Source organism: Pezoporus flaviventris, unplaced genomic scaffold (genome assembly GCF_033815535.1).
Source record: "Pezoporus flaviventris isolate CSIRO_AGI_PZ_B2104156 unplaced genomic scaffold, CSIRO_AGI_Pfla_v1 ptg000069l, whole genome shotgun sequence".
Lineage (NCBI taxonomy): Eukaryota > Metazoa > Chordata > Aves > Psittaciformes > Psittacidae > Pezoporus > Pezoporus flaviventris.
Window position 1 is genome coordinate 1823967 of NW_026892617.1, and position 26459 is coordinate 1850425.

General features: G+C 45.9%; 1 protein-coding gene across 5 annotated transcripts in view; it reads right to left on the reverse strand.

Annotated features, from left to right (window-relative positions):
• Nucleotides 1–26459, reverse strand: part of KCND3 (potassium voltage-gated channel subfamily D member 3) — a 121421-nt gene that overhangs the window by 13177 nt on the left and 81785 nt on the right. For all 5 annotated transcript variants that reach the window (XM_061471935.1, XM_061471936.1, XM_061471934.1 and 2 more), the window contains 2 exons: nucleotides 16540–16702; nucleotides 816–917 (listed from right to left, as the gene is read on the reverse strand). In XM_061471935.1, coding sequence (XP_061327919.1) covers nucleotides 816–917; nucleotides 16540–16702 — 265 coding nt within the window. The remainder of the gene's footprint in view (nucleotides 1–815; nucleotides 918–16539; nucleotides 16703–26459) is intronic.

Genomic DNA, 26459 nt, shown 5'->3' on the forward strand with positions numbered 1-26459 from the left:
GCAGCTTTCACCGCGAGTTGAAAACCCTTCCATTTTAGAAGTGCAAGGGGAAAATAATGTACATGTGAAGGATGAGGCCTGAAGTAAGGATGCATGAATGAGGGCTGGGCAGCTCTGATGACTCCATCACGCCCTCTTCATCTCACTCTTTGCTCCACATGTGCACAAAAGGCTGATTTATTTCAACTTAAATCCATGAGATGGGTGAATACCTGCTCTAGTGTGGACTGGGCTTCATGTAATCACCTCCTCTTGTTTCAGCTGGTTCTGCTGAGCAGTTGAATGCACTCAGAACTTTTCTTCTCATGGACAGCTAGAATAAGCCTCCAGAGGCCTTTCTGTTAGAAATAAACCCACCACCAAACTGCCTGGAAGAAGAACTAGGGAATATTTTGCTGTTGGGCATGACCAGATAGCCCATAGTAGCAAGAAACTCATGAAAATAACTCACTGTATATTGGAAGAGAGTGGATAGTGATAGGCAGTCCCTGGGCTGTATAAATCAGCTCCACCAAGCATAGGGATTTGAGGGAACTGTGCACATGGCACTTGCTGGAAGGCCAGATCCTTCCCTGTCTCCAAGAGGAGTACAGGAAGCTGCTTCCTCCCATCCCATCTTGCAGCTGGATTCCAGCTCTCCCTCCGCACAGCCCATACAGCACACGAGAGTGTCACGGGAGCACAGCACCATCCCTTGTGGGAGGCTGCCACACTGGATAATGAGCACTTAGGTGGCAACGGAGAGAGAAAGGGAAGGAGCCCAGGGACAGGAGTGGGAATAGGGAACATCTGAAGCTCTGTGGTTCTGCACCTACCGTCAGCTCAAGGGCTTCATTGAGGAGGCCGTTGCGCTTGCTGTGAAGGTAGGCATTGGAGCTGCCCGTCTTGGCCACTCGAATCCTCGCAAGCCGGGCTTTCTGTGGACAGAAAAAAAGCTGAAGTTAGAGCCTGGAGCACTGTGTGCCTGGTGCTGTGCTGGCAGTACCAGGAGGAGGCAAAACTGAGGTTCTCGCTCTGCTGAAAAAGCCTGGGGGTGAAATACAAGGGGTGCACAGCCAGGACAAGGTGCTGTGGGGAGCAGCTCAGTGTCCAGGAGTTGGATGAGTAGATCTGTCTGAAGGATGTAATCTGCCACAGAGTGTTAACAGCCCTTCCAGAGATAAGAAATGGGGTCCTGCAGATTTGTTTATCCTTGCAAAAGTTCATTGTCTTTTAAAAGACTATTTTTAAATGTTTTTAATTAAAAGTTAATAATTTTTGGGGGTGAGATGCACAGTGACTAGAGACACTTGTCTTGGACATATTCCTGGTGTGTGCTGAGGCGCTGGCACAGGGTGCCCAGAGAAGCTGTGGCTGCCCCATCCCTGGCAGTGTTCAAGGCCAGGTTGGACACAGGGGCTTGGAGCAAGCTGCTCTAGTGGAAGGGGTCCCTGCCTGTGGCAGGGGTTGGAACTGGATAAACTTTGAGGTCCCTTCCAACCTAAACCAGTCTGGGATGCTGTGATTCAACTCTTCTCATTTTCATTTGTCCCTGACCTTCTTGACTTCCAAGGGGCCAAGTTAGATGATAAAAAGCAGTCCAGAATAAAGCAAACAAAGAAAACTAGTGAGTCCCTCTTCCTTTTTTGATCACTCGGTTGTTAGCGTTGCAGTTTTTCTTTTAGAAGCAGTCTCTGTCAAGTGCTGATTTGCCTTTTTCTTTTCTACTATGAATTTATGACTCAAACACCATTGAAAGTAAATACATGAAATAGCTGCGGCTATTAAAAAATAATTACATTGTGCTGGAGTTTAAAATGATGCATAATCTTTTAAATAACATGGAACTCGTGATTTTCCTTTCTAATTAGAGGTGCTAATGGGTATACACTGTAGGAAGAGTAAAGCCAAGAGGCAAATATCTGCCGTGGGTCCAGAGTGTAATAAATCCAGGAGCTCTGTTACTGTACACGTGTGAGTGGTTCTGGCCCTCAATATCTGAAAGATTTGTTTAACCTTAAGAGCTTCTGCTTAAGCAGACAGTTTTTCAGCAAAGACACGTACAGGATCCCAGTTTGCAGCTTTAATTGGGTGACATAGAGCACGACCAGTCTGAAAAATACATCTTCCTTTGACACCCAAAATGGGGACATCCAAAATTGACTTTCTTTTCTATACTTCACCTAGATTTCATTGTCCCATTTTATCGTTGAGACTCCAATGGTAGTGAGATGAGAGTGAGGTTGAGCTATCTCACAGGGCTCTCTGTGTAAGGACGTGAGGTGTATTTGAAAGGCTGGGTATCCAACAGGACAGTGAAACCGAAGCTGCAGTTTTGCTGAAGGCTTTCCCAGCTGCTGTGTTGTTCTGGGCCCCAGATAGGACTGGGCTGAGGCTGTCATTTGGAGCAAAGACCCCAGAGACTGCTACTACTGGATATGAGTTAGAGGGAGAGAGCAGGGGATAAGGGACTGAGGATATTCCATGCATTGCCTCTCTGTTCCTATTAATTACATTTCCATTAAATTAGAATCATAGAATAGTTAGGGTTGGAAAGGACCTGAAGATCATCCAGTTCCAACCCCCCTGCCATGGGCAGGGGCACCTCACACTAAACCATCTCACCCAAGGCTCTGTCCAACCTGGTCTTGAACACTGCCAGGGATGGAGCATTCACAACCTCCCTGGGTAACCCATTCCAGTGCCTCACCACCCTCACAGGAAAGAATTTCCTCCTTATATCCAATCTAAACTTCCCCTGTTTAAGTTTGAACCCGTTACCCCTTGTTCTATCACTACAGTCCCTAAATTACTTCTATTTGCAAGTGTATGCCTTTGTGTTTCTGTTCCTTACTTTCTGCTGGGTATTGGATTCAGTGATGGTCTTTACAATGAGGCTCTGATGGCAACCACAGAAGGCTTCCAGTTCTTACTGTGCTTGATGAAGCAGCAGCTCCTTTGCTGAAGGAATTGCCAGAGTCCCTGACTTCTCACCTGCAGCAGGAAGGGTTCCATCCTCATCGTCGGTTCAGCCAGTTGTTAAAGTGGATTCAGTCTCAGGCTTTTGTAATGAACATTATTCCCTCTGCCTCCAGGCTAACAGGGGATCAAATATTAATAGCTGTACTCCGTGTGGACTGAGGATGGTTCGTTTCTGAGGTCTGTTCTCTTTTCTTCTCTGAAACAGGGCCACTATCTAAATAATTAAGCCCCGTGGTTTTGGAGTTTAGAACAGACATTGTTATTTTCACAAATGTCACTGGGGCAGGCCAGAAGTGAAGCCTATTCCCCTTCCACAAAAGATTGTCTGGGTTAGTCACATGGCCTAACTCTGTGCCCCATCGTGATTAAATTTGGTACGTACCTTGGTTAACTCAGCCAGAGAAGTTAATTAAAACTGGTGCCTAAAGTTGGTTTGGCTTCCATGAGACTGGAAACAACTCTCAAAGTAGAGTTCATGTCTTTATGGGAAAGTCTGTGTGTAAATGTGTGTTATTTGGAAAGCATGGCCATGGAGTGTCACAAGCTTTATGTGATATTTAGGTACCTGTTGTATGTTTATGAGGGATGCAGTACTGGCAGTAACAAAGGGCTCGAGCAGCAGAGTGCTCCCCTCGGACACCTGCAGCAGGTTTGATGCTGTTCTATGTGACTGAGCAAAGTGGACTGAGGACATGAAGAGCACTTGGCAGCAGTGTAAGGCTTGGTACAGTGAGGAAGCAGGAAAAGCTTCCTCTTCCCAGGGATAAATTACAGTAGCAAAAGCCTTGAACTCAGGCCTCCCCATGAAAGCTTTGGAGCAGCAGGATTTTGCAGGGAACCATGCTATGTACAGTCACATCCATCACTGTCAGAAGCTAGAATTAGGCTGATGGGGTCTTCCAGATTCTGCCAGTGACACGTGTGGGTGTGCTCTTGTCATCCCTGTCCTGCAGAGCTCAGGACTCCTGGTCTGCAGGACAGAAGAGAGACAAGTGGAGGACCATGTTTTCCTGGCCATCTGCTGTAAATGCCTTTTGAGGGGGCATATCTGGATATCTATCTTCTGCATCTCATCCACAACTGTGACAGACTAAAGGTCATTAGGGCCAGGCCTGAGATCACTGTTACTGAATATAACCCCTGCACGGAGAGTCTAAAAAAGGAAAAGAAGCCGGCACATTGTGTCTGCATGTGGAGTGGTGAGAGGAGTTGCTAGGAAACCGCAGGATCTCAAAATGCATATGACCTAATCTGGAAGATAATTTATATGATGAAAATAATAATACTAATGACAGCCACTTACAGGTTAGAATGATTAATTTGGTGATCTTAGAGCCCACATGTTTCTGAGGCAGGATGGAAGGCAGGTCTCAGTAATGTCTAGCTCCTTACTGCTTAAGAATCGCAATAAGCAGGAGGGTCAGTGAAGCCCTGTCCATGTGGAATGCTGAGGTCCAATGGGGAGGATGGTCAGCATCCTGGGTTTCTGAGTTTCCCAAAGGGACAGACAGAGGAGAAGGAAGACCCTGTCTTCATCTTTAGCTGCTTTGGAGAAGTGCAAGGAGCTGGCTGGGAAAATTGCTTACCAGATGGCAGGCCCAGGAAACAGCTAATTATTATTTATTAATGATTTTCATCTAGTTCTGATGGAGATAGCGTTCACTCTTGATTTCTGTGGTATAATAAACTAGTAAGTTATAACCTATGACATAATTTCATATTTGCCAAACGTCTTCAGCTTTCTGTATCTTCTATTCTTGAGCAAGCGGATGAGCAGAGTACACGTATGTCAGGTACTGCATGTGTGGGATTGGAGCCATTATTAGCATTATCCATCACAGAACGGTTGAGGTCATCTGCTCCAACCCTCCTGCTCAGGCAGGACCACCTAGATCCAGTTGCCCAGGGCTCTGTCCAGGTGGCTTTTGAATATCTCCAAGGAGGAAAACACCACAACCTCCCTGGGCAGCCTATGCCAGTGCTCGGTCACCCTCACACTGAAAGCTGTGCTTCCTGGTGTTCAGACAGAGCCTCCTGTGGTTCACTTTGTGCCCATTGCTTCTGGGCCTGTCACTGGGCAGCACTGAAAAGCGCTTGGCCCCATCTTCTTTGCACCCTCCCTTCAGGAATTTATATACGTTAATAAGATCTCTTTGAGCCTTCTCTTCTTTAGGCTAGGCTCTCGACTTGAATTCTGGATGGAAAGAATGTAGTTGCTTTTAGGCTATGGAAGAGATAACAAGCAGATTGTACGGTTAAACAGGGGGTTCTGCAGATTTAACAACAGGGTATGGAATGAGAAAAGTATTTTCTTGTAGTAATCCTAGAATGGTTTGAATTGGAAGGGACCTTAAACTTAATCCAGTTCCAGCCTCCTGCCACGGGCAGGGACACCTTCCACTAGACCAGGTTGTTCCAAGCCACATCCAACCTGGCTTCTTTTCTCACCTTCCTACAATGATCTTGTCTATGCTACCTTTGACTAATTTTAGCATAAAATTCAGAAAGGAATTCAGTAAGACTTCCATGTGTACTTCCGAGTGGGATCTCAGTGCATATATGTACCTCGGAAAGGGAATGGATGAAACCTTCATCTGGTGGAAATTGAGATCAGCTCCCCGGCCTGTTGGGATAGTTTTGCCTTGCGAAGAAGAGAAAGGAAAACTCTTCATTTCTAGAAAAGCATTCAAAAATAATGGGGTGGACAAGACACCAAGTGCAATCAGTGCAATCGGGCAACGCTCTCATCTGTCCTACTTAGGGCTCTGGGAAGCTGCTCTGCCATCTCTAACAAAGCCTGGCAACAGGCTGAGCTGCCAAATTAGGACTCAGGGTTATTACACGTGTTTGAACGCTGAGTGAAATAATGGCTATTTGAAAAGCAAATGGCCCATATAATAAGTGTTGGTTGTTATTCTGCAAGCCACGGTTCCATCTGGCTATTGTAACCGGCAGCCAGCCGAGTTACAGCACTGTTAGGAAAGTTCATTTCTGCCCATCATCCTTCTGTCGTTTTCACCTTTTTCTCCCTAAGAATCAGAGCAGGCACATTTGGACTTCCCTTCCTCTCTGTCATTTTTGCTTTGGGGGAAGATGTTGTAGAGCTGCGTATGGAAATGAGATAGTGTAGGACTCATTATATTCCTATATAATTTGATAGAACCACTTACAGTCAGACCTTGATCTTATTTTGGGCCTCTTCATTACTTTGCAGAGATGAAAAATTCCCCTCCTCTGTGGCTCTCCTTTCAATCCTACCTTACCCTTGGCACCATTAAAGCAACAGAACATCATTTCAAATGCACTATATCATTTAATCTTTTCCAACACTAAAGAACATGATGTTCAGTCTATTTATAGAACAATGCACAGAATATGGAGTTTAATGGGTCTTGGCTTCTCTACCAGTCACAGATATCCTGGCTGATTAAACACAGAACTTTGACTGAAGTGGTGTAATATGCAAAGCTGAGGAATGCAGGAGGGTCAGGAAGCCTCTGGAGCCTGGTCCCCTCCTACTGACAGCTTCCTTTTGTCCATTTTCATCTTGAACTTCGCAAGCTCTGGCTTAAGCTTAGTGAAGCTCCTACTCCTACTGGGCATTTATTTTAGAGTTCCATTCTCCCAGATAGAAAACCTCTTCTGAATTCCAGGCTGCATGTATTTGGTGCCAGTTTTACTCAGTTGTCATTGTATTGACGGTTTCTTTTTTCATAGACCATTCCCTTTCTGGTGTTTGCTGCATTCTACAGGAAAGAATAGAAGACTTTGACAATTCTCACTTTATTCTTTTGCTTGACATTTAAGTAGTAAGCTTTTTTTTGGAAGCCATTTCATATTTTTATCCCCTGTTATTTCTGATGCCTTTTTTACTTATCCATCTACCCATGCACCTGTAAAGGTTACAGTCAGACCTTTGTCTCTGGAAGAACTGACCTTATGGACAGTTCTTCCTTGATTGAAATATGTTATACACAGTTACTGCATCTTGGCTGAAACTCAAAGCTTCCTCTGTGCTGAAGTTCCCATGCTACTGGTCCAGCTGACTGCCAGAGCTGATGCTCTTCACTTCTGAAGTTTGCCTCTTGAAGTAATAATAATAATAATAATAATCATGGTATCCCAAACTGGTTTGTGTTGAAAGGATCTCAAGGCTCACCCAGTTCCAACCCCCTGCCATGGGCAGGGACACCTTCCACTAGAGCACATTGCTCCAAACCCTGTCCAACCTGGCCTTGGACATTGCCAGGGATGGGGCAGCCATAATAACAATGATAATAATAGAAATTCCTACTTTTTTTTTCTATTCTTAATGCTGTAGCAGATTTTAGAGCTTGGGTTAAAATCTCTTCGGGGTTGTGTGATCGAAGAGGCACCATACAAGTTGTAGTGGGAATCTGGTAGAGTTTGTTAGAGTTAGAAGTATTATGTGCTTTAAAATAAGGTGTCAGAATTTGTCTGGAAGCATGTTACTTAACACCTTCTCAAGGAAAGAGCCCCATGTATTTCTGCATCATTAATAGAGAGGCTGGTCTTCTCCGTTAGTCTAAAATCAGGTCCTGTGTTTTGCTGGAAGCAAAGTGTGATGAGCATCTGTCTGCCTGTGATTTAGCACTGTCTTTTATAACACCTTTCAGCCAGCTCACACCCTAATTAATAGCTACAAAGTGTGCAGGGGATGGAGGAATTAACAGGATTTGATCTAGTGTCACATGCCAACTTACCAGACCTGATATATGAACGCTAATGAATGGTGTGGAGGCCTGTGGGTAGCTATAGAAATGAAGGCAATCGCTTCCCACAGCACTGCTCACTCCTTATCAGGTGAAAATGGGGGCTGGGGGACAGTGACCAGAAAACCTTTGCATGAAACTCAAGGAGAACAATAGGCAAACTTGTAAAACTCTTCATTCTCCCCCATGGAATGAAGCCCAAAGGGAAGAGGTAATGGTGGGGGTGTTTTCCTGCCTCATTGCCAGCTCATGGGCATGTATGTGTCCTCTCTGACAAGCAGGTACCCACTGGCAGCAAGGGGACTCAATGGGGTTAAGCATGAGTGTGGGCAATGCTGTTACTCTAGGCAGGTGGGGCCTGGAGCCGTGCTCCATCCCACTTCTCTGTGCTATGAGCTTTCAGCTCGAATTGAGAGCAGTGTTGCTGGCTGGGAGAGGAAAACTGCTCAGAACTCATCAGATGACAACAGGGTTGCTGTGCAGTGCAGTTAGCTTTCTTACTGGAGCTGCTCTTAGTTGTTGTCCCTGGGGTCTCCGGGGACAAATCTCTTGCATTTAGGCTTCTGGGGAAAAAAAAGTCCATCCCAAACCCATCCCATGGTCCTCTTTGTTTTCAGCCTTCCAGTACCTGAAGCTGAGAGAGCTGGGCTTGTTCAGCCTGGAAAAGAGAAGGCTCTGGGGAAACCTTAGGGCAGCCTTTCAACACCTTAAGGGGTGAGCTTTAAGGTTCCTTCCAACACAAATCATCCTATCATCCTGTGGTAACTGAAGACTCTTAGAGGACCGGGTGACTCTGCTCCTGTCCTTACACTGACAGCCACAACACGTTGGCTCTGTGTTTGTGTGCAGATGTGGTGGGAGAAGCCTGCGGTGCTATCCTGGCGCTGGAGCGGTTCTCAGCTGCAGAGCGGTGATGGCTGTGCCACTCTGGCCCTTGGTTGTGCATTCCAGCATCCCTGAGTGTTCCCACTAGAACACCTCCTAATTGTCCTAACTCAGTTGCTAACAGAGCTGATGCTTCAGATGTGAACAGAAACAGGCTGGTGCTTCCATACCAGGACTCATTGACAATGTGTGGAATAGCTCTTTATTATTGTATTTGTTCCGTGTTAATGCTGAGTTGGGTCTAAATGGCTGCGCTCACATGGAGAGCAGGTGGCTGGAATTACCTCAGGCAACGTCTGCATAGTAAACAGAGGAGTTCTGCTGCACTGTGACAAAGAGGAGAGCTGTGGAGCAGTTTGTCTGGTGGGTTGAAGTGCTTTTTCTTCCTGCACGGCACTCGCTGTGATTTCCCCAGATATGGTTTTGAGATTTATCTGTAAGTTTTATGTGTGCCCTTGATTCCCTTGCCTGCTCATGAGCCCTTCTCTGCCAGCATTTACTCTTGCTCTACTTGCTACCCGTGACAGGCCAGGGGAGCACACACTGACACTTCTGCTGCCTTGTTTGGTGAGTCAGCAAGAATTGCTTGTGCAATAGCAGAGATTTAAAATCCTGGCTATGGATGGTGGTGCCATAAGATGGCTTCACTTTATGACCTTGTGTGCGTACAAAATTCTGCAAGAATCCACTGAGCCAGGAAAAAAAAGTGGATTTATCCCAGTTTTATGCATGAAAAAGCCTGAGTCACGGAGAGGGAAGTTTGGAAGGGCGCTGCTGCAGCAGCATCGGTTTGTCAAAGCAGTGAGACTGGCTGCAGTGGGGAGACCAAAGCGGACAGCAGGCTCCTGCTTGTGCGTGGACAGAACGTGTCTTGTGCTGGTTGAGAGCCTGACGCAGTCAGTGCTAGAGTTAACCAGCAGTTACTGTTTGATGGGGTTTTCATGACCTTCAAATGGCAAAGGCTCGTTCTGAGTCAGGCCTTGCAGACCACTGCTGCTGGGTGGAGTGGGATGGGTGGAGTAATGAGATTTTGAGAGCCTCAAGTTGGGCTGTGTAAGACATCTGGCGGTGTGTGAGCAGGGCAGCTCTGCAGGGTCCCTGGGAGATGTGCTGGGAGACTGCAGTGTTCCCATCTCCCTGTTTTATGTGAGCAGAGGGCTTAGAGCCCTCACTGCCATGCCAGCGCCACGTGTGTCAGTGACAAAAGTTGTTTCTCATCTGTTTATCACTGCCATGGTACAAATTAGTAAGCACAATAAGCTTTACTACCATTTACACCCACTTCTAGTTATGTTTTTTTCCAGTGGCTATATCCATATCCATTAATCTAGACATAACCATCTATTGCAGCTGGTGAAGGGGTGTTTGAGCTGTATTCATTCTGTAGCCTGGGAGCTGCATGGGATCCAAACTGCACCCAGCCCACTTGATTCTGCATTACTTATGCAGAGTGGTAAAATTAACTAGTTAATGAAGTTAACAGCAAAGACTCTGGTCACTAGAACCCAGTTCAAAAGTAGGATAGGGCTTCCCAACCATTTCTGGCTGAATGTTTGGCAAGCAGGTCTCCTGGATTAGGCGGTTTGAGCTTGCGTTTATCAGACATCTGGGATGGAGTGGGCAGCATTAGCCATTACAAATCCTACCAACTGTGCTACTTAATGGAGCCATCTGGACAGAAGCTGCCACATACAACCTGGACTTCCAACAGGTAGGAAAAGGGACACCCTCTTGCTGAGGTGACAGGAGAGACCCTGAGGATGGATTAGTCAGGTTTGTAACACACTGCAGGGTGTTACCTGGTAATGACCAAGACATGACATGAAAGGGCCTCAAGGCATGAAGCAAATGTCAAGTGGCTTTTGGATGTGTATGGAAGTAATTTCAGCTGGGTATTGGGCTACTGTTGACAACAGGCTTAATATTTCGATATATGGGCTTGCTTTGGAGGCTGAACCTATAAGCTCTAGCTCACTGGTTTCAATCCTTCCCTTCAGAGGAGATATCTACTTGTCTTATGCAATTTGGGACCCAGGGAATTTGAACAAGCTGAACTGATAGAAAATGTCATTTTGCTTTTCTGGACAATATGAAATTAAAGAGAAAGGATTCCTGGCTGGTTTATTTGTTTGCCTTGTGAACTGTATGAGGGGATGTGACAAACAGGAAACAGGAGGAAGAGAAAGAGGTATCTACCCCAGCAAAAAAGAATACATAAAAAAAAAACCTTTTTCCCCTGTTGAAAACTGTTAAATATCAACAACAACAAAGCCACATTCCATGCAGATTCATTGTGGTTGAAAAAACCCAGTTTCTTAAATGTCAGCCAACTCCACTTTTAACCTTATTGTTTCTCTCTCTTTCTCTCTCTCCTTAAGTTCCCAACCCCATCCCCTGCTGGGATCTGAGTCATGTTCTGTTGCTGAGCTCTCCTCACACAGCTCACAGCTTTGCTCCAGTCGCTTTCCCTGGCCGTTCTGTTCCATGCTCAGAGGTTCTCTACCCCACCTCCAAAACTCGGGGTGTCAGCTGCATGCCCGAACGTTTCTGCCTGACTCCCCTGCTCTGCAGCACATCAATTATTCTAATGGCCCCAGTATTGACGGGCGCGTGGGCCGCCTCTCTCATGGGTACGGCGGTGACATAAATCTAGTATTAAGCATGCTCTTCATCATCGTCTTCCCTCTCCATCCCCTCTGCTGACTGCAGCCCTGTTTTCCGTGCCTCTGGGAGCGACGGCTGGGTCTGGAACAGGCTGTTTCTAATGTGCCTCTTATGGAACAATCAGAAAGACGTTTGTGTCCTTACTCTTCCTTCCTTTTGGCTTAAGCCCCTTTTAAGCATCTCCATAGTTACCTCTTCATCAGCCTGCAGAGTCATAGCTGCCTGTGTGCAACCATCTCAGGAGTAGCTCTCACTGTCTGGAATAACCTTCCTCCATCTACTTCTCACTGACTTCCATCTGAAGAGATAGGTCTTCTCCCTTCATTCCTTTCTTCCGCTGATATTGGTTCTGTGATTGAATGCTTTAATTCATCCACCAGACAATGTGTCCACTCCTCTGCTTCACCTAATTTATACTATCTACTCTTTGATAGCCTGTGTTATAGTTTTCGGCTCTATATTATGCTTTTACATGAGAGTAGCTCTACAAAATGATTTTGTCCTGGGTAGTCCTTTTCTTGCCTAAATCTGGGTGTTTCTTGGAAACTTATAGCCTGGAGGATGAAATGAGAAGTCTATTTCAAGGCTTTTGCAGTACATTGCCTGTTCTTATAGCAAGTCAAAGGCCACCAGATAACAAATGAAGTGAATTGAACAGACTAAGAAGCTGTAGTCCTCAAAATCATATTTACTGCAGACCAAAACCCAGCACTGTGATTACTGAAGTTTTACATTTGTAGATGACAGTTTCAGTTTAGCCCCTGTGAAATGCACCACTAAAACCACGCTAATCCCTCTGAGATTATCAACCACTTCAGTATCTCAGCCCATTTAGCAGATCTGACTATTAAACTGTAAATGCACTTTAAGCAGGGTTTTCTCACAGCCTCTGAGCACTGACATCTCCCCTCTGTGGTGCAGCTGGGAGGAGGCACAGCTCATTTGTACTTTTCTGAGCATTTGCTCTCCCCCAAACTGAGATGATCTGAACAACTTGGCTAAATTGAACCCCTCAGGGGGCTGGTCTAGTGGCCTTCTGCCTGGGTTCAGGCTGACCTGTGCTCTCTGAGGCTGTTCTAAACTGCTTTAAATATGCTTTTGAGGGCTTTGGGTCTTCAACTGCATGTATGTTCACGTGTGCAGGGAGCTGGGACTGTCAACCACAGAGGCTTAGCCTGTAATGCTGCATTGACCTTGTTACAGCATCTTTTCTTACTGCAAAGCTGCCAGTGCACATTGCTCGCTGTCAGACATGGGCCCATCGAAGCAAATCCCCGTTTCTGAGAGCTCCTGTGTGGCTTATTGCCAGCTCTTGTTTCCCCATGGAAGGGGATGGTGGATCTCGGGGGTCATACTGCTGTAATTAGTTGGACTGTATTGGAGCAGTGGGGGGAGATATCAGAGGGATCTCTGCTTGTCTTCGCTGAAGCATCATTCCAGGGACAAAAAAATCCCAACAGAACAAACTAGCTTTGGGGTACTTAGCATGCTTTTTTCCAGCTGAGGGGCTTCAGTTGGTTATTTTAAGCTGGGCAACAAGTGTCGTTGGACCTGGGAGACTAAGGACCAACAAAAGCTCCTGTAGTGCATTGAAAAACACCCTTCCAGCAGTATTTTCACTAAAGGGGCTGGTGGCTTTTCTCCTTTTTTTCCCTTTATTTTTTTGTTACTGTTTGTGCAAAGGCAGGGCTTTGATTTCTCCATTTAAATACTTGAATTTGCTTGTCAGCAGCTAGAGTTGACTCAGGAAGGATTCTTCTTGCGGGCTTTTTAAGCAGTCTCAGAGTCCAGAGGTCTGCAGCATCCTGAGCAGTCTGTGCTTCTGGGATCTTTGCTGCACTAAGCTCAAAGGCCACATCTCTTCTTTTCACTACAGTCTTTCCATTGTGCATTTCTGTACTGCCCTGCTCTGGTGGGAGTAATGTGGTCTGGGGTTGGATTCCCTCATCTCCAGCTTCTGAACAATGACCTGTGCTACTTTTCCTACCACTGCTAAAGGAGAAGCCTTTCAGTAGCTGTTTGTAGCTGCCTCTGCTTTCTCTTTCCAGGCTTGCAAAGTGGGAGGTGTAGTCCTCAAACCAGCACCAGATACATGTCTCCTTCTTCTTCACATTGCATCTAGCTGCAAACTCAACGCAGTGAGAGACTCCAGCATTATCTGAATTACAAAGTCATCCTATTGTCAAGCCTTTTAAGTGTCAAGTTGTCTTCAAAGCAAAGGCTGTGACATTCACTGAAGAACAGCATCATTTCAAAGTCAGGAGGGTCTATTCTTAGCACATCAGTCAAAAAAGGAAAGAAAAGTCTTTGGGGAAAAAAAAACCATCAATTTCACTAAAGTGAACCTTGTCAGAATGATCAATTCCTCTTCCATCCGGCTTGACCTGGTCCTTGCTGCATGCCAGAGGACAGAATTTGATGACACAGCACAATAAAAGAAAATTGCCAGATCTCCTTGTAATTAATTCTCTTGCAGTGCAGGTTTGGCACAGAACAATTTCTCTCCCAAGTGATAAGATCACTGGTAGCTCGGTTTGGTTTTTCCTTTTTAAGGAACATTGCTCCTCAGTTAGTTGAAGAATTGATGCTGCTGTGTAATAGCTACCTCCTGGTATTTTATTCTCGCTGTTTAAAAACCTCTTCCTGCTAGACCCCAACAGTTAAGAGAACATCATAACCCGGAGGGACATCGGGGCTGTGCTGTCTTCTCCTGCTTTTCTGCACCCCCTCAGATCCCCCATGCACTGGAGAGCCCAGCTACACCTCCATCTTCATGTCACATCCAGCCAGTGTGACTCCTGTACAGTGCTTTACCCTGTATGACTTCTCACTGGAAGACTTTAATCTGAGTTCATAACAAATAAATAAGCGTGGTCTATAACCTGACCTTGAAACCTACTTGTACCTCATGGAAATTATTATTCTTGAACTAAATAGACTGTCTTGTGAAGTGTTTATACTAAAACATGCCTTACAAATGATTTAAGAGAGAAACATAATTCATTTAGCACACTAGAATCTAAGTAAAGACACCTGTGCTGTTTCTTCAAAGCTGCTCCTTCTAAACTCTGCTTATAAGGAGCTTCTGCTGGTGGGCTCTTTGTATTCAGGGACTGAGAGTCTGCAAAGAGCTTTTTCCAACCTTCCTGAAAAAGCCATGCAGATGCCTTTGCATCTTTATTTAGATGGGGAGCAAAGTCTTAACTATCACTAAAACTTTCCTATTTTTGAAGAAGGGATTGAATTCCCTGGAGGATGACGCTGGAAGGAGCATGTTATCAGAGCGCACATCTCTGTGTGCATCCTGACTGTCTCCAGAGAGACCATCATTAACGTGCTGCTGTCTCTGTCTTTCTCTTCAGTATTCAGGCAGTGATGATCATGTGAAAATTACTCACACTTCTGACTTGAGAAAACTTTCTTAGCCCAGAAATTAATCCAGTATCAAGGGAATTAGAAATTCAAATGGGGGGAAATTATACACTCTGTATGTCAATACAGCAACCCTTCTAAAAGCTGCAATCAGTCATATCGGCATCAAAGGTGCTGGTACATTTCCTTGTCCAACAGATAAAGGAGAAGGTGAATCAGAACAAGAAACTTTGCTGTGCTGCCTGGAGAGGAGGGCAGCCTCATCCGAAAGCACAGACCCGGAGCTGGTGCTGGAGCTTCTCTGTGTTGCGATCCATGGCTATGCACAAACCTGTTTGTTAATCTTGCCTGTGTTTAGCTGCTGCCCAGGCTACACTGCAAGGCAGGTTCTGTCTCTATGACTATGTGCTGTTTCAGCACAAGTGCTTTCTCTCGAAGTCTTCAGTCATTTAAATGGGCTGGTGCACTACCCCCTTAACAAACCTCTGTGGGAGTACTCCCGTCCTTCCTGTGCATTGACACCCAGCATGCTCCTGTTGCAAGTTAAATCCAGCTACCTTATGCCTGCGTGCAGCCTCACATTAGGCAACTTGCTCTGCAGATCATTTAAATTCATTAAATGAATGTAATGATCCGTACTGGTTTCCCACTGTCCGGCTGCTGACTGAACAGTGGGTGGTACAGAGTGGATTTCCATTATGATAACTTTAGACTTCACCATCTATATTATGGTGTATGACTAACCAGATAAACAACTCTCCCTCAAAAACACCTCCCCAGATTTCTGCAGTTTGATGTGTCACACGTAAGGGGCCAAACCTAACGCAGGTATGTGTAAAACCCAGCAGTGACTTACGGAGGCTTCAGCTCGTTCCTGCATCATTCTGTCTCTCTGCCACTCTCCTTATGTGTTTTGACTGCCAAATGTTGTGGTTTTGTAGGTCTTGTATCTCAGCTCTCTGCTGTCAGCTCCCTGAGATGCAGGGAGTAGGCACGGCCCAGATGCTTGCCTGAAGCAGAAATAGCACATCTTTCTACTACTATCCTCCATCAGCTCCCCTGAGTCTGGAATTCCTGGCAGGCAGCATTCCAGGGGGAGAATAAAAACCCCAGACCTTTAGTTTGCAGTTGTTGTAAAAACCTGGTTCTGGTTGTGGTGTAATTCAGCTGACTGAAGTAGAGGTACAATGAATCTGCTATACTTAGTGAATCAGTGAGCTTATAGTGGTAAAAACTGCCCAGGTTTCTGGCTGTTCAGTACTCCCCTCACGTTACCAGGGGCTTTTGTGTATTCCCAGTGTTTGGTTTGTGTTACAGTCTGCAGCTTTGAGGGGGGTATGTATGCTGATAAGTGTATGCTTGTGGATGGATGTTTTCAAAACTCCAGAGAGGCAACAGGAACCAAGCAGCCAGAAAGATAAACAGCTCCTGTGATGATTGAAGGGTACATGGGTATATGTGTGTATTTATTTCAGACTGGTTTGTAGCAAAGGTGAGCAATAAAAACCCCATTGCTTCTCATGTTCAAAATGCACCAGTGAGCTAGCTTGGATCTGCATGGGTGCCATAGGGTCATAGAATGGTTTGGGTTGGAAGGGACCTTAAAGCTCATCCAGCTCCAACCCCTGCCATGGGTAGGGACCCCTTCCACTAGAGCAGCTTGCTCCAAGTCCCTGTGTCCAACCTGGCCTTGAGCACTGCCAGGGATGGGGCAGCCACAGCTTCTCTGGGCACCCTGTGCCAGCACCTCAGCACCCTTGCAGTGGACCATAGGCAGTTATAACACGTGAAGTTGAGCAGGTGGATGGCGCATGCAGGCTGCCCTCTGCAGTGCTCTCTATTGTCCCTGGTGTGTCACAGGCCCCATGGTGACAGCAGGGGCTGAGCTGTCCTGAGCTTCGGTGGTTGGGGGGGGGTCTCTTACCTTCTGTGCTCTCCGCTTGTCGGCTCTCTGGTTCTGGTGGTAAATTCGGCTGAAGTTGGAAACAATGACTGGAACCGGCAGAGCAATGACCAGCACCCCGCTCAGCGAGCAAATGGAGCCAAATATCTTCCCAGCAATTGTCTTGGGCACCATGTCACCATAACTAGAGAGGGGAAAAGAAAAGAGGGAAGCCCCTCCTTCAGACAAGTGCAATGGCACCAAAAGCCTTTCATCGTTCCCTGAGTGTGCAGCAACAGGAGCATCCAGGTTAGACACTGGAAATCCACCACGCAGGCAACAGTTCACGTGGTGCTGTCATCCTGGAGATGACAGCTCGCAACTTGCTTTGGCCATGAATTAACCTAAACCAAAGCAAGGCACTTGGGTTGCAGAAGAGCCATGCCAGCTCAGGCAGCTGCTGGGTACACGGAACTCGTGTTCTCGCTCATGTAGTACCTACCTCTCTGTAGATGAGTGCTAACAAACTGAAAACTGTATGTCTGCTTGTGAATGGGGTCATTCCCTTGTACCCAGGTGCAAATGGGACTGCTTTACACTTTGAAACCCCAGCAGTTCCCTCTGCAGTCAGAAGTTTGGGATTCATTCAAAATCTGGCTTTGCTAAAAAGTCAATTCTCACAAATATGAGACCAGAAGAAATACCTTCAGACAAACCTCTGTGCTGCCTTTGACCCAGCAATCTCCATTAACAGCTGTAATTTGCAGGTTAAATAATACTAGCAGAACCCAAGATGGAATATTCCGTTTTGCACAGATGGAGGAAGATGCTGGCTTAGGTTCTGTGGGTTCTGCACCGCAGAAATCACTACTCTGTGATGTGCTGTTTGTGGTTTTGCTTTGTGTATTGCAAAAGCTTTCTGCAGCAGTTTTAAACTTAAGGTGAAGCTTCAATGCCACCCTTCTGTAGAGAAAACCACAGTGCTTTGCCTTATAGCTACTCACCTGCGCTGTAAAAAGGAGCATGGCTGTTACTCCCTCATGGAACATACGGTACTAAAACTGCTGTGAGACTCAGGCACCAGGTTGACTACTCTGGCTCACTGAATGCTGTGTTATAGCCAAGGAAACGAGGATTTTGAGTTCTGGTTTACTGCTTGGCCTGACACAATCCCCATGTTGCATCCCAGGTGGTTGGGCCTCTTAATTCTAACCCACTGCCATCACTCACGATTCCAATGTGTCCCAGCATAGCTTCTGATATCCAGAGGGCACCAGATGTTGGCAATGCAAACATCACGCCCTGTGTTGAGCAGATGCAGTGATAACCTCCATGGGGAGCTCTTCTCCCCTGCAGTTTGCCCTCTGGAAGTGAGTGCTTTCTCCTACAAATGGTCGATAGGCAAGTAAAAACCCCTGCAGAAAGCTGGATGTGGATTGCAGCGTGTTCTGATCATGTAACAGAAAGCTTGTTTGTACCTAATGCCCCTGGAGTCTGATAGGAACATGATTAGCACAGCCACTAACTGAATTTGCAGGCCCTGTTCCGTGAGCTGTTTATTACATGCTTGTGTACAAGTGTGTATTAATATCAATATTCATTGAAGTCATTTTCATCTGGAGGAGAGGGAAAAGCGAGCAGCCAAGTAACAGCAGGTTTGTATACAGATCTGTGGTACTGGAATGACTGTGTAGAAACCATGAGGGGCAGGAATTCCTGAGCTACCTCTGTGGCTGGAGAACACGATGTATTCTGTGACGTCCCACTGCAAGCAGGCTTATGTGACCTGTCTATACCCTGGAGCAGAGGAGAGGACCTGGGCACTGTGACCTGCTGAAGTTCTGCAGCACACAGGGAAAGGATGCTAAACCAAAACCTGCCCTAAGGAAGGCATTCCTTGTTTGGAAGGAATGTGGAGAGTCCTCTAGTTGCTCTCAGATGGTGTTTGGGATTTGTGTGCTTTGAGATGTTCTAGTGTTGATGCAGCAAATATCGGAAAGCAAAATGATTTACAGTCGAAGCTTTATTTTTACCTTTGATGTTGGTGTATGACTAACAAAAAGCTTTTATGGGAATTGAGTTGAGCCTAAGAATAATTTACATCCAAGGAGAAAACCAAATATTTCAAACCACCTCCTTTATCAGCTGAACTTCCGCCCCCAATCCAAGAACTCCTTGGTATGAGGGGCTAAGTAAGAGCAGAACTCATGGCACGTTAACTGCTAGCTCCTGGAAGTCTCGTGTGTTCTCCTAGGCTTGGGCTGGACAGTATGGCCAAACACACAGGTGAAGGATGATCATCATCTGGCTATAACACTCTTATGTTCTGGGAAAGGCTCAGTTTCACACCAAGTGACAGGTTTTCTATGGCATTTTCAGTTTTGGTTTTGTGCATGTATTTGGTTTGGTTTTGGTACAAATGCTTCCCTATCTAAGGCTTAATCATCTCAAGCAGAACTCTTCTCCTGCCTTTACCCGCATTAAACCCCCTCAGAATACCTCAAATCAACAGAATGCTATTCATGTCTATTAACTTGGTAGCTGCTGCTTCATGCAGACAGAGTTTCCGAGCTCGTGCTAAGTGACCAGATCTCCTGCCTCATTTAACGGCGCTCTAAAAAGAAATCTTTCTTTCTTTTCTCCTGCCGTCCCTTAGCACAATAAGGCTGAAAATTAATCATATGCCTCAAGCATGATCCCAGTGAAACCCCGGAGTGCTGGGAGAAAGCCCCTCTGTGCAGTGGGGAAAGGATAATAGGAAGTGTCTGGCTCACAGTCTGCCTTGTAGAGTTTTATTCTTACATGCAGGCTGTTAGCTCATTGCTTGGGACTTCAGAGAAGGCGCCTTAAAACGCCGTCAGGAAGATCAAATTGTCTTGGAGGATTTTGCAGGGGAGATGTAGAACTTCATTTGCAAAACTATTAGAGACAGTGCAATGAGAAATCCTGCACTGACTGGAGCAGGCTGCACAGGAGCAAGACCTGACACTCGTAATGCTGACTTCTGGATCGGCTGCAGCGTTACCTGTTGGATTTGTCTCTCTGGGTTTACATGGCACCTCGTGCTCTTGCAGCCACATTCTCTGCCTTTACTGGGCTGCCCTGCAATGGGAGTGATGCTGATGTTTGGAAATGTCTAAGCTTTTTGTTCAGAGTAAAACCCAGCTGGAGCTTGATCTAGATCCAGTTGCACTTCACGAGAGGCCTCCCTTTGACTTTGGCTATGATGGGGTTTGGAATGAACCTATAAAGTTGCATTTGGTCTACTCCTATATTGCCATTTGCAGCTACTGCAATATTAATTGCTGGAGTGACTGGTTTTATCCCAATGGCACCATGAGGTACTAATGGCCTTATGGCATATTTGCAAGAGATATAATACCAAATGAACTCATCTATTGGATTTCAGTTACTACTGATTGGGCATGTAAAACCCCAAACTTCTTTTTCCCAGACTGGCATGAGAGAACTCAACTTTCCTATTGATTTATTTAGTAAAAGGCAACTTGTCACCTAAAAAATTCCTTCTGTGTAGAGTGCATTTTAAGTAATTCATCAATAATCTCATTAGAGCAGCAAGAAGATAGAAGAGCGGGGTAGTGATTAACATTCAGAGGGTCTAACGGGATGTTTGAGCCTGTAATAAAACAACAGGAGGCTGTGAATTCAGTAGCCTGGTAATGTGACCTCTAGTAAATCACTGCAGCTTTCTCTACCTCGGTTCCCCATTTATGGAATGCAATTAGTTCTTTCTTCTTTGCCTCCTTCATTAAGTAGGTGGTAGCTGCTTCAGAGCAGGAGCTGTCCCATATGTTCTGTATATACCCAACACCCAGCAGTGCCCCCTAAGTGCTACTGCATTAATAATGTTAATATTACCAGGCAGTGGTACAGAAATGTGGGGTAAACACAGCCTGTATGTAGCTCCAGGCTTGTGCAGAGATCAGTACTCAGCATGGGCTGGATGAATTGTGGAACATGCCTGGAGATAAGCATCTTTCCTATTTATTTTGCCAGGAATTAGATGGCAACAGATTGAGCCAGTGTTCAGTTGCTGAATTCACCTTTGGGAGGAGCTGCCCTTGCTGCCAGTCCTTGCAGTGCTCTCTCTGCACCCTGATAGATTCTGGAGCCTCCACACACGCATCCCACGTTTCCAATGACACAGCTTCAGTTCATCCCCCTTTTCGTCTCCTGATGTCCCTTCAAAGCCTCATTTCCTAACAAGGAAACACTGGGAACGCTGAGACTTGTACTTGTAAAGCTCAAGTAAAGCCTTAAACAGGCAAACCAAGAAAAATACAAGATAGGAAATGACTTTTAAGTGGCCACTCTTTAGACTGGAAAAGACTCTGAATACAGAATTTCATCACTGTCTTCTTTGTCATGTGGCTTCTGTCGTCTTTGGGTACAGAAGGGGTTGTATGTCACTCACCCTGATTAGCAGCTATTAGCTGTGACAGCACAATGTGCTGGTGTTTTTGTCTCTGTCAGTAGGGAGAACGCTATCAAACAGAGGTCACTGCTTCGGAGTTCTGTTTTAGCAGCAGAGGTGGCTGGACACTGCTTAGCTCCCCAGCTGGAGACAGCAATAAATAAGGTGCTGAACAGCTCATCAGATGACTTGCTCTAAAAATAGCCTCTCAGCAGCATCTCTGATGATCCCATCTCTCCGTGCAATGTTCACAGCCCCAGAAATAGGGAATTGTAGGAAAAAAGCTGGTAGATCCTATGGAATAGGGACACGGGAAGGTGCTACAGCAGGAACAACTCTGTGGAGACAGTGAAATAGGTTTTTCAGAGGTTTCCCTTTTTCAGCAGCCTTTTTAAGTGTTGACTTCTCATCCAGTATCAGGTGTGGACCTGAGGAGGGGCTTCTGTTCATAAATCACCATTAATGTCCAACTGTTGTCTCCATTGGTTCCTCCAGATGCAGAAGAGACAAGAGTGCAACTGCAACCTGATAAACCTGTATCCCAGCTCCTTCCTTACCAGTAAAAGGCCTGGCTTTGGACAGAGCATCAGGTCCAGCACCCTCCTGTCTCTGGAGCTGGCTGGTGGGCGAGTGGTCTATACCCTCAGATGACTTAGTTCAGGTCACAGAGGACATGGACATGGGGACAGCTGGCTCCTGGATCGGTCAGAAGGGTGCCGTGCTTTCTCTGGTGGCTGTGTTTAAGCAGTCAGGGGACATTTCCTGCCTAGTGGTGCAAAACTGTGTGGTTCTGCCGCCTGTGAAAGCTGAAATATCTCATGGAGGATGGGAACAGAAACAATGCTGCTTCAAATGATTTACTCTTTCTGCCTCATACGGGCATTAAAAGCTCTTTGAGAGCTGCTTTATCTCTCTAACCTTTTGCCTGACATAGCAGAGTCAAAAGAAGATTTCACTCCAGCCTGTAAGCTTCTGCTTTTAGGACAATAAGGACAGAATAATAACATTATGTACCATACAATAGGATATGATTTTGAAAGCTTTTTTGCATGAAAGAGATAAAATAGAGCATGGAATTAGCATGTAGCTTTCCAGGTGCAAGAGATCCTTTTTTTTACACTGTAAGTAAATTGCTGTGCAATGTTTTCATTTGCACAAAGGAGGAAAAATAGCATCTAAAATTGAGCTAGGATGTTTCAGTTGCATTGCAAGACTGTGTGTGTCGCAATTGACAGCTCAGAGGAGCTCATGCCCCTCCATCTAATAGGTGCAAGTCCAATGTAATCATGCTAATGCTGCTTTGAACCTCCAGTGAAATAATGATCTTGTCACTTCTAATGATGCCATGAAAACAAAAGCTAATATTACTCATTCCTTTCTTAGCTTTACATGTCAGGGAATTAACAGCTCTGGTACAGGGAATGGGGATACTGAGATCTTTTGTTTGGGGTTTTATTCATGGTTCCTCTGCCACTTTAGCTGTTCTGTCTGCCTTGCTGAAGTTACCCCATCAAACCCCCCAGAGCAGAGCGAGCTGCTGCTCCCTTGTGCCAGTTTCCTGCCCTGTTGGGTTTTATCCTGTCACTTGTTTGTACCCCTGGGTACGCAAGGCTGCTGTTGCCTTTTTCAGCAGAGGCATACAGACTTCATGTGTGCTGTATTAAATACCTGTGCCCTGGGAAGGTGGGAAGAGGGCCCTGGGGCTGCGGGGTCAAAGATGTTGTCTGATGGATTGAATGCAGATGCGTGACACAGAACCAGTGATGGAGCATTCCTGGAGGCTGAAAGCTGCCTTTGTTCTATGGCCTCAGGATAGACAGGTCCACTTTCCATCTGATTTTTCCACGAGGGATATCAAGGTATTTTCAGAGCTGTTCTGGACGAGTGTTGTGAGGCTGAATTAGTTAATGCTGGCATGGTATTGTGCAAATACAGAGGGGTTTTGTGGGTCCTCTGCAGACCCAGTCTCCATAATCCGTGTCCATAAAGCCAGTCTGGTGTGTTAATGTCAGCTTGTTAAATATACTAATCCTGGAAGGAACGGGAGGCACTGATGAAACCTGCCACGTGAGGAGCCTTGTGGTGCCTCCTCAAAGAGCGTGCTGCAAACAGAGCCATAGCAGCTTTGAAGCAAGAGCATCTATAAACAGGCTGTCAAACGGCAGACTTAAACAGCAAATCAGCTGTGTCCGGGGAAGTACAGAGCCAATTTCATGCTAGGATTCTTTTACATTAAATATACTTATTTTCTGCCTTGTTTTGAGCTGGGCTGCTCCCCAGCTGGGTATTCAACTTCTGCACTATCTGGCTTGCATTTACACTACTGTTTTCTTTTTCCCTGGCATATTTTATTCGATAACGCTTCCATGGATGCTCTCATCCTCCCTAGATATTCTGCTGAAATTACATCCCTCAGCCACGCTGTGAGGGATGAGTGCGTGTTGTGGTAGATGCATATCTGTGCTCGCAGCAGGGGCTTATCTTCGGGACACAGATTCATTTGATGTTTAGTAAAGCTGTGGTCAGCAGTTACTTAGGAGGGATTTTGCAGGGAACGTTGCCTTTTTGAGTGTTCTGGTTTATAAACTCGTATTTCATACTGAGTTTTGTGTAATAACAGGACTAAAAATTGTGTCTGACATCACAGAACCCCAGCCTGGTTTCTGTTGGAAGGGACCTTAAAGCTCATTGAGCTCCAACCCCTGCCACGGTCAGGGACCCCTTCCACTAGAGCAGCTTGCTCCAAGCCCCTGTGTCCAACCTGGCCTTGAACACTGCTAGGGATGGGGCAGCCACAGCTTCTCTGGGCACCCTGTGCCAGCGCCTCAGCACCCTCACAGGGAAGAGCTTCTGCCTAAGAGCTCATCTAAATCCTGAAGAAAGGTGTGATGCTGTTAGACCTTTTTCTTTACTATCAGAACTGGAAGTGCGGTGAAACGGGAAGCTAGGACACCTAAACCTGAGAGGGATTTCTGTAGTGCAAGGTGTTATCTCATTGGAACTCACTGATTCAAGGTGGGGATTTTGCTGGAGATTCATTAACGAACCAGTCAATCATCTCTTTATTAACACTGAGATCATGTAGTCACTTCACCTGGGATGAAGAAGGATCACTGAGGAGATGCTAATTCTGTGGCTTCTCTAACAGTGAGCATTCAAGAGGCAGGTTATTCCCTAATGACTTCCTCAGGGGGGAGCCCGTACAAACCCTTGCCGAAGCCAAACGAAGGGATTAGATGGCCTCGGGGTGGGTTGTAGCCGGTTTGTTCCGGTACTTGTACCAGAAAGGTGACCTAGCTGAAGGTCTCTGACAGCAGCTGGTAGCATAAATATTCCTTACAACAACAGCAGGCACTGCCCAAAGAAACAGGAATGTTTATGTAGACTCGGGAATAAACTGAGTAGGTTATTTAATACACTGAGGGTTGAGAATACTTAATATATGCACACACTGGTTCCATTTATTCTTCCTGGCTTGGATCAGTTTCTCAGCCTGTAGGCAGTTAAAACAGATGGTCTGAATTTGGGTAACATTCAGACCTTGAGTTGATGCTAAAAATGGAATTTCATTGGCAAGGAAAGTAGATCAGAAAGCTAAAGCCCCTAGTTCTGAAATGATGAAAGGCTTCTAATCAAGTCTTCTCTATTACCATTCATTAAAAGGAGCTGGGGAAGAAATGGTATTAGAGACCTTTGAGAAAGGGATGACGATGGGAGTGGGAGCACCTTCCTTCTGCTAGGAGCCTGTGTGTCTGCAAACCTGGCTTGGTGTGAGACATGGGTATCAGTGTTGCTTCCTGAAGTCCTGCAAGCTGGATGGGAGCTACAGTGGGATGGGAACAGAAGCAACTTTATCTCCTTCAGTCACAGCAGTGCTGAGAGGAGCCTCTTTGCATATCCTCTATTAATACCGCTCACACTAATAATCCTTTCCACGCTAACATTGTCATCCACCTGAGTCAGGTCCTGGAATTTCATCGCCTCTGCACATTGTGACTTGAACCATACCTGAGGCTTCAGTCAGAGATTTCTTTGCTCTTCATCATTTCCAAATGTGTGGCAGCTGCTAGAAACCTTTCTTTGTTACAGCTGACAGGAATTACACAAAGCAAATGGGGAAGCTGTACCAGTTAACACCGTGGTCCCAATTCAGCACGTTGTTTCAGCCCTCGCTTCGCATTAAGCACGCACTTAATTCCTGTTCACTGAAAGCATAACGTGCTATTTAAATCCTTTATTTCAAGTGGTACTAAGATGAATGTTTGTTCTTTGCATGTGGCAAAGCCAAGCTAATTCGCTGCTGTTACTCCTCTCCCTTTCCCCTCAAACCACTGCTAGAAATGACCTTTCTCCAAGTGGAGAATTGCTTGTGCTTTAGCTCTGCCAGCAAATGCATCTTTAGAGATGGTGTCAGAGACCTTCTGTTTGTCCTCTCTTGATGGCTGATGGGGACCATCTGCCTTGATCTGTGGATGTCACTGTCACAGTACCAGGTAACAAAAGTAAGGGCTTAAATCTGAAACATCCTGTTGGTCTGCATGACTCGGAAACGATGTGCAGGGTCATTGCCTACTGCTTCACAGAAATAGCAGTTTACAAAGTCATACACACCTCTGGGTTTCTTTAAAAATAAGTGAATTGAGCTTGTTCAGCCTGGAGAAGAGAAGGCTCCTGAAGGGGAGACTTGAGAGCAGCTCCAGTGCCTGAAGGGGCTGCAGGAAAGCTGGAGAGGGGCTTGGAACAAGGGCCTGTAGGGACAGGCCAAGGGGAATGGCTTGAACCTGCCCGAGGGGAGACTGAGCTGAGCTCTTAGGCAGAAGCTCTTCCCTGGGAGGGTGCTGAGGCGCTGGCACAGGGTGCCCAGAGAAGCTGTAGCTGCCCCATCCCTGGCAGTGTTCAAGGGCAGGTTGGACACAGGGGCTTGGAGCAAGCTGCTCTATGGAAGGTGTCCCTGCCTGTGGCAGGGGTTGGAGCTGGAGGAGCCTTAAGGTCCCTTCCAACCCAAGCCAGGCTGGGATTCTATGTTTCCTTTTTTCTGGTTTCTCCATGACCACTTAACAAAGCATTAACTAGTTTTTCAGGTGGAAAAGAAAAACGTAAACTGTTGATCTGTTATTCACAGAAAAAGAGGCATTGACTCCAGTGTAGCATCAGTATAGACAAGCTGAATTTCACTTTGCAGTAAGCATCTCCAGTCTTAACCTCCACACCGCACTGTCTTTTATTCCTAATGTTTATTCATTCAGCTTTTCAGAGAAGACTCTGTTCGTTCAGTTCTTGCAGTGCTGATACATCTCACAAAAAGAGATCTCAGTTTTCTTTTGCTTCATGCATCACCAGGCAGCTCTGCTGTCTTCCAAGTTTTTCATCCTCAGATCTCAGTTTCAGTAGTGAGAGATGGAGCAGAAAAAGCTTTCTTATTTTTTTTTTATTCTTTTATTTTTTTTGATTTCATTTTAGCCTGCTGAATTTAACAGCATTTTGGTAGACAGAGCTCTCCGCATTTGAGAGCGTTACTTTGGATTTG